Source organism: Anopheles funestus, chromosome 3RL (genome assembly GCF_943734845.2).
Source record: "Anopheles funestus chromosome 3RL, idAnoFuneDA-416_04, whole genome shotgun sequence".
NCBI classification, from domain to species: domain Eukaryota; kingdom Metazoa; phylum Arthropoda; class Insecta; order Diptera; family Culicidae; genus Anopheles; species Anopheles funestus.
Genome location: NC_064599.1, coordinates 59916099 through 59932273, shown reverse-complemented (window position 1 = coordinate 59932273; position 16175 = coordinate 59916099). Strand labels below are relative to the sequence as shown.

Genomic DNA, 16175 nt, shown 5'->3' with positions numbered 1-16175 from the left:
CGCGCTTCATCGAAACGACAAAACCGTCTGTCGGTCGGGTTTTTATTTTTGTTGATGATTAACGCGCCCCGTGTTCCAGACGTGGACCATGAGATTAATCCAATCCAGTCACCAGTCCAGGGATGATGATGTCGGCACAACGTGCAACACGCATCCATAATGATTGGGAAGGGAAAGCGAGCTAAAGACTAATAAATTCAACTTCGATGGGAGCTCGAACGCAATGGTATTTTTGCTTCATTATAAATTAATTTAGCACTGATAGATAATTGCATTTTGTAGTAATGTGCTAAGAATGCTGTTTATCAACAAAAATTTCAGTTTTCAGCGCTTTATAGAATTAAAACGCTCTAATGATGTTCGAACAACTTCAATAAATAATAATAAATAGTTATTCCAATGCGGACTAATATCATTATAGATAGAATTCTCCCGTAAACATATGAAATTATCCCACAAGTATCTCCACAACAACCAAAGCTCAGTGAAGAAAGATCGAAGATTAAAGATAACTAAACAGAGCCTCCCTCGTACGGCATCGATTGGAATTGAGGTCCTTATCCCTTCGATTCCCATCTCTGGCGCGTGTGGGTGGCTTACTTGCCCATGTACAGGACCGTCCCTTCAACCCAACCATCCCAATCGATACGCGTTATCGACATTGGGGGTGAAAACTTGCGAAACCCAACCCACTCCAACCAGACTGGCGTCCGTGTACGGGTGGCTAAGGAAACGGATCGAACGGATAAAGCCGGCACCGACGTTCGACGTGCGTCGTTCCATTAAAAGACCCTCGGGGCTATGAACCATCCCACCGTGTCTTAAGGTCGATTTATCAACACCGGTCAATCGGATATAAAATAATTACTTTGTTTTCTCGTCCACCCGGCCACGGTCGTGGTGATGTTTCGGTGAACACACGTAACGACTCTATTGCTCGGGATTGGAACGAAACATTGGAAGAATCCTGCACACTGCAAGCATCAATCCAACTCGCTCGTGGCGGTTTTTGCAAACATTCGCTCGTCTTTAACCGAGCTAACCTCATCAAGATTTGGGAGCGCTTGAACAGCAAATCGATCCGTTTTTTTTGCAGGAGAAATGGAAAGGGATTATGAATAAAAAAAACCATACTTCGAACTCTTCAAGTTTTCTTCAAGTGAAGTGCGTTACCACACGCACTTGTTGGCCAAAGCTGGAGAAGAAGTTGTTCTTTTTGTGGTCGTTGTTTGGGAGCGTGATCGATCCCTGTCCCAGACTGGTTGGTGGTCGAAACTCGATTCCACCCTGGCGCCCTTTCGACAGATAACCGGAAGATGTGTCGATAAGAACAGACGCCAGGGAAAGCGACCTCCGGACGGGTTCAAGCTAAACCCATAGCGCACCGGGTTTGGTACCGGAGCAGACGCGAACGAACACAAATTACATCTAGATAAATTGTTGTTATTTTTTGCAATGGCATTCCGTTTATACTTTGCAAAAATTCATACCAAGCTCAGTTTACGGAACTTTCTTTCTGTCTGGAGTCGCGACTGAAGAGCTTTAAATGAGCTTTTGTTAATATAAGTCACTTTTGTGATACAACTCAAAACTCATCATAAGAAACTCAATCATTTTTACCTGTGTCTACATCAACTCAACCGAGCAATACCCATAAATCTCGCTCAACTTCGTACGAGACATTGGAGGCTTTTCGTTTTGCTGCCTTTGTTTGACATTAAAAGATTTAAATACACATCAGCTCTAAATTCATCATACAGTCGTTTCATCGAACTGTTCAAACGAATGATGTCGGTAGGGTCCTAAAATTCAAATGAAAACCACGCACAGATGTCGCTTAATACTGTCACACAAGCCCAGTACTAGATTGTTCTGGCGACGGAAAGCATGGCGAACCCATTTCATCCCGTAGTGTGTCCGAAAGCTGTACGAGCAACGAAACAAAATCAAAGGCATCAATACCGGTTTGATGAATGGGATCGGTGAATGAATGAAACGTATATCATCCTTTTTCGTACTGATTTCCCCTTTTTCCGGTTGCCGATTTGAATGGCGTGGCACGGTACGCAATTTTGTCGGAATTTGTTCCATCGATATTTTGGACGTCGAGCTAAAGGATTTCGAAATGGCACCCAAAAAAAGGGGGAATAAATTAGAGATCTACAAAGTGAGTAAAAGTGAGATTGTGAGTTGAAACGTTGTATTGAACCGAGTTTCGTTCACTCACCACGAGGAGTTTTAGCGACTCTTAAGAGTTGCGATCTAAATGATTGCGATTTAAATGAATTGAAACGAAACGTATGATACACATGAGTTGAAACGAAATACATGTGTACATAACCAAACTAGCCAAACGAATATACTGCTCGCTCTGCCTAACTATCAAACCTGTATAAGCGAACAAGCGGGCTAGTCTGATCGGCAAGGACATTTTACTTAGGAGATTTTCAAATTTATAGCTTTTTTATTTTTTGTTTTTCCTATTTTTTTTAATTAAAGCATTATTTGAGTGAAAAGAAACTTATTTCAACCAATTGGCATTAAAATAAATCAATTTATTTTTTTTTGCAAAATTTCTCAAAAAAATGGCAAGGGGTACCCCTTATGAAATTTTCGAGTTGAAAATTTTTTTTAAATTTTTTTCTGATTTTTTATTCTTTTTTTAATTTAAAGCATTATTTGAGTGAAAAGAAACTTATTGCAACAAATTCGCATTAAAATATATCACATTTAAAAATTTTGCTGAATTGCTCAAAAATGAGTAAAATTTTACATTTTCTCAAACAGGGTATGGAACTTGGTTCCTCGAATAACTTCTGACACAGACATCTGAGGGTATGGACGTCCAAGAAGGAAATGTAGCCATTGGTCCCATCTATCGACCACAGTTTAAAGATTGGCGATCCGTTGGATACCAACCGAGTTATAGGCAATATTTGGTGCAAAAATGAGGAAAATTTTACATTTTCTCAAACAGGGTAAGGAACTTGGTTACTCGAATAACTTCTGGCACAGACATCTGAAAGCATGACCGTCCATGAAGAAAATGTAGCCATTGATACCATCTATCGACCACATGTTAAAGATTGGCGATCCGTTGGATACCGACCGAGTTATAAGCAAAACGTGGTGCAAAAATGAGGAAAATATTACATTTTCTCAAACAGGGTATGGAACATGGTTCCTCGAATAACTTCTGACACAGACATCTGAGGGCATGGCCGTCCAAGAAGAAAATGTAGCCATTGGTGCCATCTATCGACCACAGGTTAAAGATTGGCGATCCGTTGGATACCGACCGAGTTATAGGCAAAATTTGGTGCAAAAATGAGGAAAATTTTACATTTTCTCAAACAGGGTATGGAACTTGGTTCCTCGGATAACTTCTGGCACAGACATCTGAGGGCATGGCCGTCCAAGAAGAAAATGTAGCCATTGGGGCCATCTATCGACCACAGGTTAAAGATTGGCGATTCGTTGGGTACAGACCAAGTTATAGGCAAAACTTGGTGAAAAACTGAGCCTTAGGAAATTTTCAAATTTTTAGAATTTTTATTATTTTATTATTTCTTATTCTTTTCGGCCTTTTCTCAACATCAAACGTCCACCATTTTGTCATTAATAGTCAATAACGCAAAAAAGGAAACATCTACTCAAATGTAACAACATCACGCATATGTACACAAATATATCCACAAGACGGATCTGTTTTCTTTTTATTGGTAAAGATATTCATCAAAGAGTTGTCCTTCTATTGCACAGAGCAAAGTGTTTGTATTGCCGGTGAAGTTTTGCAAACCGAACGTTAATAAGCGTGATCGTGTTCTTGTGTTCGTCTCTGGGAGACAAGAAGCTGTGTTGACATATATTTCCATTTCCCGTCTTGGTCACGTTCACATACAATCATATGCAGCACATATCTAATCACATTGAAGAGACAACTGGCTGCATTTGGCTACAGCACGGTGACGTACGTACACCACTACACACTACACATGGATTGATCTTTAATGATAACACCACGCGATTAACCACACCCCAGCCGTAAAGAGCAGAAATGAATCTTTCCCCCCTCTTCAGGCACATTCTTTCCACGGTTCTTAAGTTGAAGACAATTCTGCTGGCATTTCCCATTCGTTGCGCTGTCCTACCACTGTTCATCTTCTCTTTAATCGATTGATTCGTTATCATTCGCTAACAATAATAATAATAGTTATCAATAGTCGTAAAAGCGATAAAAAACTACGGAAACATTCTCGTGCGTTTGCTGATGCATTTAAAACTAACTGCTGCTCGCTATCGCCACACGCACACACCCCTCGGTTAAAAGGCCTCAATCATCCGTTCCGGCAAGAAAAAGGAAAGTCGCACCTACTGCTGTCGGCTACCAGACGAGTACCACCTAAAAGCGTTCATGTCTTTTTTCTGGTTTTGTTTTTGTGTTTGCTTACACACTACTACACAACTAAGCCTCATCCTGTAAAGCTGGCAATACTTGTTTGTTTGTTTGTTTTACCTCCTTCCCACTACCCGCTTGCTTACACTACTGTTAACATCGAATGTTGTTAAGTGCATTTGTTTGCTATTTGTTATGGTTTTTTTTTGTAGAAGACGGCTAACACATTGGCCCAAACAACAAAAAAACACCCTAACACCAACTTCCATCTCGGCGGCGATTCCTTCACGAACGGAAAAGCGTCCCATGTCAGAAGGTCCATTTTCCGCGCAGCCGGGCCAAAATGTCGTGCACCGATAGTCTGTGTGTGTGTGTGGATGTGGAAGTGTTGGTGTGCATCTCAGTGAAACGGAACTGTCCCGCAGTGTCGTCAATCCATGTACGGTTCCAACCTGTATGCGGTACCGCAAGAATAGCATTCGGTGGATGGTGCTCGGGTGATAAAAACTCGCTCAGTTCGAACGTTCCAGACTGACGATGAACCCTTTCGCTGCCAGCACACCGCGACACTTGATGTGCACCTGATAGCGTGACGTCCAGCCTGCACCGTAGCTGGCCAGGTCTAGCTCGTTCAGTACCTCCCTTGGCAGCAGCTCTGAAAAAGGATAAATGGGGAAAATTTAATTTATTATCAACCGGAAAGACCCTGCGTTCGCTTCACGCTTACCTTGTGGGTCACTGTGCGTCAGGAGCTGAATTTCGTTCTGATTGCAGTACGCCTGTAGTTGCGGTGGTACGACACAGCATGCCGCTAGATTGATCTGCGCTATCGACGGATGTACCGTCGACGCATCGTACAGCTCCTTGAGCGAATCGGCATCCAGATCGGCTATACCGAGCTGTCCAATCTTACCGTCACCGGCGTATCGTTCCAGCAGGGCCCACAGCTTCTTCAAATTGCCCACCGCATTGTCACTCCCGACTGCCCATTCGATAACGCCCTCCTTCACTTCCGACTCTGGCTGTTCGTCCGTTTGTGTACCGCCATTGGTACCGTCCGTTCCGTTGCTGCTGCCCGTCGCCGATGGATGGTAGGCCACTATCAGATTGTCCAGGTACGATACGTTCAGCGTTTCGAACAGCTTCTCAACCGCTTCGGTTAGTGCTGGTTCGGAAAAACGGTTGAGGAAAATTTTCGCCCCAATCTTTATGTCCGCCCGCGGATGTTCCTTCACCTTTTCCAGCAGATCGTTGTTGCGGCGTGTGATGAGCCGGCGGTTCGGTGGCAGCTCGGCAACTTCCGCCTCGCCGAACGTCGAACGGAGACAGTCGGTCAGCTGGAAATGGAACGAACGATACGTATTAATGGAACCGTAATGTATTGCTGCCTCCGAAACGGAATTTAGCACCGAGCCCGTACTAAACCAGTTGGGTCAGAACTGTCAATCACGATGGATTCCCCCCTCCCCGTTACGCGTAACGAGTGTTTTTGTGGGGCGATATAAATAAACGGGGCAAATGTTTTAAAACGGATTGCTTTACCCCAAACATGACACGCCACTCTGGATGCGGCTGAACGACGATAACCTTTTTCGAGCGGAAGACATTTTTGCTGCGGAATGGGCAATTTCCGCTTTCTCTTTTTTTAGCTATTTATTTAGACTTTAGTTTCTACAAAACTATCCACAAAGACGCCAAAAAAAAATCTATATCATCATCGACACTTTAGGGTTATTTATGAAAAGCCATTTTTTAAAAAAACGTATGCAAATTGCGACACCCGGGAACATCATCTTTCTTGGTCGTCGACAGGCGATTGACACGTGAAATTACTCAAACCGGTGCATTGCGCAACTTGCACCGCCGTAACGATTCTCGGTGTGTTTAACACACCAGGGAAAAACATGCACCGAAGCGAAAAGATCAAATATCATATGCAAAACCCTTAGGGTCGCTGCCTTGAAAACCTTGAAGCAACAAAACGGTATGGGGATTGGTTCCAAACGTTTTAACTGGGGAGAATTTTTTATTTTCAGCGATCTTTAAGCAAATGCCTACGCCGGCATAATTGATGCAAAATGTTATGTGAAACAAGACGGTCACCAACATTCGATCGTTCCCGATCAGTCCCTAGATGTGTGTGCTTCAAATTTTAGAATAGAATAGAAAAAAAGAAAAATCCCCTGTCTAACCTTTAATCGACCGCGAGTTGACCTTCCGCGTGTCTGTTATCGCTTGATTTCTAAAAACTTTTCTTTCCCCCTAACAGAAGAGACGCAGTAGATGAATCTATGTTTTTACTGCTTAGTGCATTGTAGCAAGTGCCGAACACCGACCGGTTTCCCCCACTGCCAAGGGTGAAGTATAACCATCAAAGCGGAAATTACTCATTTGGGGACGGTTTCTTTTATTTTTATAAACTAACTCGTACACAAAATTCGAGGGACAGTTTTTGACCGGCTTTTCCCATTTGCCGTTTGTTTTGTGCGCCATAATTACAGCACGTTTTCTCGCTTTTTCTTCGGTAGACGAAAAAAGAAACATTACACAAAAAGTATATTAGAAAAACCTGACCGGCTTTTTGCAAAGTAGGAACAGATTACAAGCAGCCATCAATCTTGCACAGGGTGAAAGTGAGAGTCTCACACTTGTAGCTCCGTTTCCCTAAAAAACGTGTGTGACATATTTCTAGCCTGATTCTATATAGGAGCTAGAAAAATCGTATTTTTGGCGCCTTGAGTAATCGGGGGTTACGTGGGTCACATGGAAAAATGAAAGGCGAGAGAGATTCCCGTAGCAAAACAATCAAGACATATGAATCATGAACCATATTAGAGCATTACTGTAACGTGCTACAACCAATGCTTAAGTATTCGTAGTGTCGCAGTACTGTTAATACATAAGAAACGTCGTTGCGTTGATGTATTGTTAAGAATTAAAAACTAAAGCGATATGGAAAATTGCACCAAGATGTGTTTTACTAGAATCGTTCCAATTTAATTTCTTTTAGACGATTTCTGGACGATTTAGACGAGTTTGCGAACTCAGGTAATAGCATGTTCAGTTGCGACACATTAGCATGTTCAGTTGCGGTGGGTTCACATTAGTGATGGTAACTCCGGAGTAGATCTTGAATCCTTGATGGGTTACGTGGGTCACATGGAAAAATGAAAGGCGAGAGAGATTCCCGTAGCAAAACAATCAAGACATATGAATCATGAACCATATTAGAGCATTACTGTAACGTGCTACAACCAATGCTTAAGTATTCGTAGTGTCGCAGTACTGTTAATACATAAGAAACGTCGTTGCGTTGATGTATTGTTAAGAATTAAAAACTAAAGCGATATGGAAAATTGCACCAAGATGTGTTTTACTAGAATCGTTCCAATTTAATTTCTTTTAGACGATTTCTGGACGATTTAGACGAGTTTGCGAACTCAGGTAATAGCATGTTCAGTTGCGACACATTAGCATGTTCAGTTGCGGTGGGTTCACATTAGTGATGGTAACTCCGGAGTAGATCTTGAATCCATTCCGATTCCGCCGTATAAAAACCGGAGTATACTCCGAAGTAATTGCTCCGGATTAATCCAAATTTCACTCCGGAATAACTCCGGAGCAATTACTCCGGATTACTCCGGAGTAACTCCGAAGTTTACTCCGGAGTAATTACTTATTTCGAACTTACTCCTAAATGTCTCGGAGTCGAATTACTCCGACTCCGGGAAAATTGAAGATTTACTCATTATCACTTCACATGTGTAGTAAAAAAACTGAATGATCAACACCGCCCCACAGACGACGGGCGGAAGAACTGCCGTACGCGTTTAGTTCACAACACTGAACTAACTGGAACGCACTCAATTCTTTAAAAGAATCGTTTATCCCTTGTCTACATTGTATACTAGCATCTCAAGGACCTTGGCTGTATTGATGTAATGCCACGATTAGCACGATCTGAGCAAGATTTATCCCTATCCTTGTGTACTGAAGCCATCCAGGATAGTTTCCATGGTGTAGGTTACTTGTCAGAACGCAGAGAGATATCAAATGGCGCGATATAAGGAGTCACCAAGATAAACTATTAAAGTAAAACTCGAAGATTCTCGGAGTCCCGAGTATCTCAAATTTCCGCAAGTTTCGATTTCGGGTGCAATAATTTTAGTGCTTGAAAGTTATAGAATTGAGCTACCTTCTTTGCATTATGAATTGCATTACAAATAGTGCTATTTAAGGAAAGCATTTAAAAAATTACATCATTAAGGTCTTTTTTGTCTTATTTGCTTTAATTTTGGTACCGCTTATCTCGTGGACTACCCTTCTATACATCTCAGAATGGGCAGGCATTACATTTTTCTCGAATGTCCGTATGATATGGATTCCAGCATGTGACGTATTCATCGGTTGATGTCATTTTCAACCACCAATTGTGGCAGAACGCTTATCGCTCCACTCTTCTCTTATCATACGCGTGACGTAATGTTTCTGTGTGCATCCTGGTGTCTTTATGCCATAAATAGCGTGCATTTAAAATGCAACGTCACGTATTTTTTTCCCCCTGTGGTGGCTTTTATTCTCGAAACAATATTTACTCCCTACTCATATGACTGCAATGTGAAGGTAAGAAAATTGTTTTTTCTTTCATTCTTCACTTCAAGTATGATGGAAAGCTCTTTGCATTTTGCATAAGTACACAATACAAATGAGACTACATATTTGCAGTGTGATGTTTCGGTGAAGATTCAAACTGTATCCTAAAGGCATTTGCTAGCAGGCCAGACGGTACGGAATGTGCTGAGCACAATTACACCAAACCATCCTACTTTTATGAGAAGAACATCATGTTTTCTCGTATCCTAAACCCATACTAACGAGCTTCGCGGTTGAAAGAACACATCATCATTTCACGGTAGAGAAAATTGCTCTGCTTTCATCCTTGGCTTCGCGACAGCACCGGAAGATTGGGGCAACATCCGATGATGCCGGAAATTACCGTCAAGATTTGAAGCCACATTCAAGCTACATTTGTGTGTATGTGTGTGCGTTTTTGTGGTTAGTTTGTGGAAGTTTTCCTTATCGCTCAACAGCATATCAGAAGTGCTACAAGGTTGCACAATGTTACAAATATTATTTTAAAATACAAGTGCAAAACCGTTCCAGAATGTACAAACTAAATTTCCCGCAAGAAATATATGGCAATATTAATTCTGATAATATAATATGCTTCCGGCTCATATAATCATGATCGATTGTCTTGCTTTTAAACCTTGCCGACGTCAGACGCCGATTCCGATGACGACATTACTGATGACAATATGTGTTTGGCACAAGGCCCATGCTCGTACAATCAATAATGCTCCCGGGGCGTAACATGGCCATTTGCCAGACATTCTAACCGTTTCCCTTTCGATAAGATTACGCTAAACTTTACGTGCCCTGTGCACATCCACCTTCGATTCTTATTCTTGTGTTGCACGGTGGTGACATCATCGCTGGCCATTTGCTGCACTGGTTTTTGCCAGTCATGATGACCACAAAGTTCGATAGTATCCATTAGGATATCATCGTTTCTTCTTGTGTTTGTTTTAAACTTGAACTGAACGCTAGATACCGTGCGCAACGTTGTCATGGTGATAAATTCAAACTACAAACCAGCTCTCCCTTATAACTACCTACTATCCTTAGGTATAGCTACCAATTTATGGTGATGTAAAATTAGCCAGTGAAATCCCTCTACGTTCATCGATGCTGACCTTGAACCGGAAGCAATAGAACATTCCATCGAGTTGAAGGGGTAAATATTTACAACATAAAATGTGAAATCAATCGGGTTAGCTACCGACGGGTCAACTAGCAGCGGGTGGTGCTCGAATTGCAATAATACTTCCTCTTACCTCATCGGTCGGTTTTTGGCCCGCCTTCTTGCGCAATTCGCTCACATTCAGCACGTTGCCGGTGCTAACGATCACGCTGGTATCCTTCAACAAGTGCGACAACATGTTGCTTTCCTCGGTGTGTGTGTTTTGTTTATCCTTTCCTCGCTTGGCCACTCTTTCCGGCGGCTTTCGGCTTCCGTTTTTTGTTGTTGTTTTTTTTTCGTGACGTTGGCTTACAATTGTATCTTCGTTGTACGCTTTCAACTAGGAGCAAAGCTGGAACACCAGAACAAACCATTAGGTTAGGACGAAATGATCAATCATGTTTGATTTACACAACACAAAACAATCACGCTTTGGCGAGACAGTGCGATACACAGTTGGCCTTGACCGATGGTGATCGGTTTGCTGCACGAGACAGCACACACGCACACACATACGCACACCACTAGCTAAACAGCTGTCAGAACAGTAATACCACATACACACTTACATTCGGGTTACAACCGTGGACCAAAAACACAACCTTGCAATAGAGGAACAATGTTTACTGCGATTATGGATTGTGGAATGAGGATGACGACACCTTATCTGAAGCGGACGTGCCAGTAAGCTACAGCGGAGGATTTAATTTCCTTATTTAACAGTGAGAGCTATATTCCCCGCAACGCTGTCACTATCCTGTTCAATCTATACCGACGAGCTGCTGCGCTCCGACCGCAATGAAAGTTAGCTAAGTACTAAAGCAAAGTTTGCTGCTTACACCGTTTTATTTAGCATTACACCAACACCACTACGGCTGATTGCGTGCTGCGGTGGTATACCAGACACATGGTGCGTATGCGGTCACGCAAAGATGCACGCCAGCAAATGTTATCAGTACAACTGTGTTGTCGTATGTGAAAGCGATTAAATTATTTCATCTTTAACTGCACACAATTACAAATTGTCTTTTGTACTGGTTTTAATTATCACCATCATATTTTGGTGTTTAATACAATCGTCTATTTCATCATCTCTTCCGAACGCCGAAAACAGACTCTGTTATTTATATGTACCGGAAATTGCACCTGTGGTGCAATAATTTCATCTCCATATCACAGGACGATTCCAAAGGGCTCTTCTTGGTGGGTTACATTTCGAGAATTCTTACACAATCACACTGACTAAAGACCACGTGATCTTTATCGTTCACCTTGGAATGGTTGGGAAGTGACTCTGGATAAATGTTCTTCAAACAGATGTTGATATGCCTCTTTGGGCGTACTTGTTGAAACATTATGCACAGCCCTATCGAACTGATTCTCTGCTGTATGGCACCAAAGGGTTAGATATAAGGGCGGCAACGAGGTGGCACAGTGAACAGCGATATAAACAAATCACAACACAAGCTCGCAAATGCACCTCGCACAATCAGTACAACACACAACACATCGATTCTTATGAATAACATATGTTTTACCTTAAATAAAGCTTACGGTGGGAATATATTTGCACTAATAGTAGTAGAAAACTAATTAAGAGCCAACCTTCCTTCACGAGCCTTGCTAGCCGATGTTATTATGAGGAAAGTGTTGGAAAAAACCCCTACCATGCCGAATTGTCAAAGCTGTCAGAAGAATGTTTTCCCCACAGTGGTTCGCCTGGCGGACGTCGCTCAAATTTTGCAAATAAAATTCGCTGATATTCGTCGAAACAACTGAACGAATATTCGTTAAATGTCTACCGCATCCCAATTTGTTTATTGACCCCACTGCGGGAACGAAACGATCGTTGGCAATCGTGATTTGGCCTGTCGTTGATCGGCTTTGTTGAACTGACGAAAAAATTTAGCTGCCAAGTTAATAGTAAGCAATGGGCAAACAGTAGCCTATGTTTGTCACTTTAGTAAACATCTTCTCAACGCAGTACTTGCAGTTGATGCTGGCATTATAAAACGGTCGAAAGGGAAGCGTAGCTGTGCAGCGCGTTGCTTGTGAAAAATTTTGCGTCGAATATTGAGAAAAGAACAATGGCGACAAACAATGTAAAGCTGCCGGACTTGATCCACAAATGGATTGAAGTGCAAAAAAAAGTCACTGAATTGGAACGAGCAAAGGTATGTAGACGGCAAGCAATCATAAAATAGCGTAAAAGAAGTTAGTAGCAAATTTGATGAAGATTGAAACATTCTAATTTTACCCAAGAATGCCACCGTCTGTGAGCAATGATAGCTGACGCATCTTGTTAGTATTCCGCTGTGAACAGTGATGTTCCAAAAAAGGAATCACTGTACGCACGTGCCTCCATGTATACAAGCGTTACCGAAATTATTCATAACCATCGCTTCGGCACTCGGATTTCCTTTTTTAGCCACTCGATATTGACGCAATCAACTTGACACTCTTGCTGAAATCGATGGGCCTGCGGTTACAGTATCTGGACTTCGAGGCGGAAAAAAGCAATACCGATAACCTGACGATCACCGTCAAGTGCAACAAATCCGGCATGAAGGCGGAACTAAGCTACGATCTGTTGCGATGCAGCTGCCCGGAGAAAACGGATCGTGAAAGCTCCTTTTGGGAGGTGCAAGGAACGGGACCGAAGGTGTTTTCTAAGTATAAGAACAATGCTTCGTCCAACCTGTTGCCGGACGTTTCGGAAAGCTGCGCACTCGTCTCAAAAGCGATGCTTTCGAACCTGTTAGACTACTATGAGGCCAGCATTCGGGAGGTGAAGGACGGGAAGGAGCATGCCATGATGCTTTCTCCACTGAAATCACCGCGGCCAAAAGTGAGCGTTATAAGTCCAGGAATGACGATTAAAAAACCTTTCTCAACACCACCGGCCGAAGGAAAATGTTCATCGCGAAGTGAAATGGTACCGACTGTATGCAATTTAGGAGAGGAAAATGTAAAGAATCGGGACCTTGAAGGCGGAAAAGATGATACAATTCCGAATAGTCCTTCGTTGCTTAACCGTCAATCCGGCGAAGGTGGATCTAAATCGAATACATCATCCGAGAGCGTGGGCATAAACAATAAAACCCATGAGATGTTGAATACAGATCATCCGGTAAACAAACCGGTGGTCGATGAGGTCCTCAGTCCCGCACATAGCAGTGTGGCGGATTATAATGCTTACGAAGCTATGAAAACGCTCGTCACTTCGAGCCCGAATGAAAAACTTGCCGATACGCCTAATTCCCAGCTTGATCGAGATCGGAACGTTATCAGCTATCTACAAGAAGCACGTAGTCAGATCGATATGGCATTATTATTGATGAAAATCAACAACACGCAGGACGTTTCGAATGGTTTTGGGGGCACTAGTACGCCCCAGAATGCATCTACCATGGCGCGAAAGCCATGCGTTTCAACTCCCAAAGTTGCACAACCCCGCTCTAGCTCGTTGCTGAGCATCGAACGAAGACGTCCACAGGCTGATGTTGGAGCAGTGAAGAAAATTTCATCTGCATCCACGGTCCAGTCTATTTCTACATTGTCCATTGGCAGTGCTGCAGGCCGTCCGGACACACCGAGACCTTCCGCGGCACAATTGAAATCTGTGGTGGCGTTGCGCAAACCCGTTGGCATGCGACCACCAGTTTTGCCAAGTGGTACACCACAAGTACAGCAGACTCTTGTTGGTTTGAAAAAACCGTCCACAAGTTCTATTGCATTGCTATCGAGGCAAAGAAAGTTGTTGCCACCGAGCATTCCCGTGCCGACCTCAACGCCCGGAAGAACAATTCCCAAAACTATGGCGCCTGGACGACAATCGTCAGGCGTTGGCTTAATTCAACGATCGTCAAGCGCTTCGTATATAAGCAAAAAATAGATTCAACAGCAAAAAGAACCTTGATATTATCATAGAATCGTACGCAGGGCGCATAGCTTGTATATATTGCATGGAATAATTGTATTAAAAGCCAATTCCATTTGATGATTGTCTCAAATAAACTGTTTCGTTTGTCTTTAAAAAGGTTCTATTTAGTTTATTCATTTAGATATTCTTCTGCATTGAGTGGTGTATAACAATTGTACGGTGAGAAAACTGATTTCGTATATATTATTGAACTTCTCTCACTTAATTTAATTTCTGCACAGAAACTCAATTCTTGAATTTCTGTCCGAATTTGAAATGATCACTGTTGGACATTTTCACAAAATTGTTGGCCAAAAAACGAACTTCTCGCTGTCAATTTCGTTTTGACGGCACAAACAGAAAACAGTTTGAGCAACGAGGTGATCATTGTGTAAAAACGCGCTGCTTTTCCGCCACTTTTCTTCAACGTAAACGACTCGGACCAAAGTGCTACAGAATGCCCAAGAACAAGAAAAAAGAATCTTCAACAGATTCTGATACCAGCTTCGAAGACGTAAGTGCAACCCTTCCATAAATCTAAACTGTGTTTGATATCATATTCCCTCCATGTGCTCATAGCGTACACCGGCGAAGCAGCCGAAGAAGGCCGACAAAAGCTCCGATGATGCCGGTCAGGTTCCAAACAGCTTCTCATTAGACAAAAATCGGAAATTGACGGTTACTGAATTCAAAGGCAAGGTGTACGTTGGCGTACGGGAGTATTATGAAAAGGATGGCAAGGAAATGCCTAGTAAGAAAGGAATAAGCCTCACTGTACCGCAATGGAAGCAGTTGCTCGAGCACGCAGATGCCGTCAATGAGCTAATAAAGAAGTTCTAAAAGCGCAAATGTCGGACACAGTCCCTATTCATTATTTTCTCTAGCAGAAAAGTATACCGCTGTAAACTTCTTTTGTTTTTGTTAATAAATTACTGCTTTCCTGCTGAGTTGCAGGTGTCGTGAATGGGTTTCTTATATTCATTTGATTTACACATCCAGTACATCTATGCCTAATGAATAAGTTGTTGTCAGCCTCCTGGCGGGGAAAAGAAATGATCCCGAGGAATGAAATGTAATATTTTGGGCATCGATCACTTTTCTTCCTACTTATTAGATAGTCCACTTAGAGTACATTGCGACCAGCGCGCAAATCGTTAGTATAATAAGAAACGGTAACCAGGTTTTGATGAATCCACGAACTCCTACGTACTTTCCTCTGAAGAACATCCAGAACGCAAGTACTACCATGTTCCAGTTACTGTATTCCTTGTAACGCATCAGTGCCAACGCCATTCCAACGTGCGAGTGGCAGTTGTCGCAGAAAAGGTTATGCATTCTCGCGCTGTACGTGGCCGACGCCTTGATTACCGATTCGTCCCAGTTCTGTGAACCTCCGAAAGCATGTGCGGGATGCAGGCGCAGATAACGCGTTGGTCGTCCAAAGCCCATATTGTCTTCGGAGACGAAATACGGTCCAGCAAAGTCGCGTATTACGCCGTTCGACATCGCGATACCCATGTGACCGATGAACGGAAAAAACCAAGTTAGCACTGGGATCGGTGTCCACACGATACAGTACGGAAATTTATCATCGACAAAGTTGATTGGCGGCAGACCCATCTCGGTAGAGTTGCGCGATAAATCGTCGGAAGTATCGCTATGCAGGGACATATTATGCTGCGTTCAAGTCGTGTACTAAAATATAAAATTAATGTTGGAAGTTTGTTAGCATACGTAGCTGATCATTTCTTAAATGTCTATGAAAATGTTACCTTTTTCAAGGAAAAACCTTTCTTGCAAAGAATATAAAAAGGAAATTTAAGAAAAAAGTTTGTTTTGTTATGATGTTGTTTGCACTTTTTGACATTTTAAGAGAAATGGTTTATATTGGTGAATTGATAACTTTCATTGCGCGTATACGCGCAAACTGAATCGTCTTTGCTCTAAATTTGAATAACCGACTGATAACAAAACTTTGCATAACTAGTATATGTTTCACAATAGTAGTATAAGATACAACAGTACCTTATTTGAACATATTATTTAATTTTTTT

General features: G+C 42.3%; 4 protein-coding genes across 8 annotated transcripts; 2 read left to right on the top strand and 2 right to left on the bottom strand.

Annotated features, from left to right (window-relative positions):
• Nucleotides 1–3679: 3679 nt before the first annotated feature.
• On the bottom strand, nt 3680–11885 carry LOC125768412 (glutamate--cysteine ligase regulatory subunit). 4 transcript variants are annotated; one of them, XM_049436037.1, is made up of 4 exons: nt 11805–11885; nt 10294–10551; nt 5124–5733; nt 3680–5051 (listed from the first exon to the last, which is right to left on the bottom strand). In XM_049436037.1, the coding sequence occupies exons 2-4, from the start codon at nt 10396–10398 to the stop codon at nt 4909–4911; spliced, it is 858 nt and encodes a 285-aa protein (XP_049291994.1). In that variant the 5' UTR covers nt 10399–10551; nt 11805–11885; the 3' UTR covers nt 3680–4908. The 4 variants fall into 4 exon arrangements, with proteins under 4 accessions (XP_049291994.1, XP_049291993.1, XP_049291995.1 ...); XM_049436036.1 differs by having other exon boundaries at nt 11738–11879; XM_049436038.1 differs by lacking the exon at nt 11805–11885 and adding an exon at nt 10972–10990.
• Nucleotides 11886–11987: 102 nt separating this feature from the next.
• LOC125768383 (uncharacterized) lies at nt 11988–14240 on the top strand. 2 transcript variants are annotated; one of them, XM_049435973.1, is made up of 3 exons: nt 11988–12122; nt 12184–12373; nt 12628–14240. In XM_049435973.1, the coding sequence occupies exons 2-3, from the start codon at nt 12287–12289 to the stop codon at nt 14092–14094; spliced, it is 1554 nt and encodes a 517-aa protein (XP_049291930.1). In that variant the 5' UTR covers nt 11988–12122; nt 12184–12286; the 3' UTR covers nt 14095–14240. The 2 variants fall into 2 exon arrangements, with proteins under 2 accessions (XP_049291930.1, XP_049291929.1); XM_049435972.1 differs by having other exon boundaries at nt 11993–12373.
• A 222-nt stretch (nt 14241–14462) lies between these two features.
• On the top strand, nt 14463–15085 carry LOC125768430 (RNA polymerase II transcriptional coactivator). The gene is made up of 2 exons (XM_049436058.1): nt 14463–14635; nt 14701–15085. Exons 1-2 carry the CDS (start codon nt 14579–14581, stop codon nt 14959–14961), a joined length of 318 nt encoding a protein of 105 aa, XP_049292015.1. The 5' UTR covers nt 14463–14578; the 3' UTR covers nt 14962–15085.
• On the bottom strand, nt 15086–15991 carry LOC125768423 (transmembrane protein 222). The gene is made up of 2 exons (XM_049436051.1): nt 15894–15991; nt 15086–15816 (listed from the first exon to the last, which is right to left on the bottom strand). Exon 2 carries the CDS (start codon nt 15790–15792, stop codon nt 15232–15234), a length of 561 nt encoding a protein of 186 aa, XP_049292008.1. The 5' UTR covers nt 15793–15816; nt 15894–15991; the 3' UTR covers nt 15086–15231.
• Between the last annotated feature and the right edge of the window lie 184 nt (nt 15992–16175).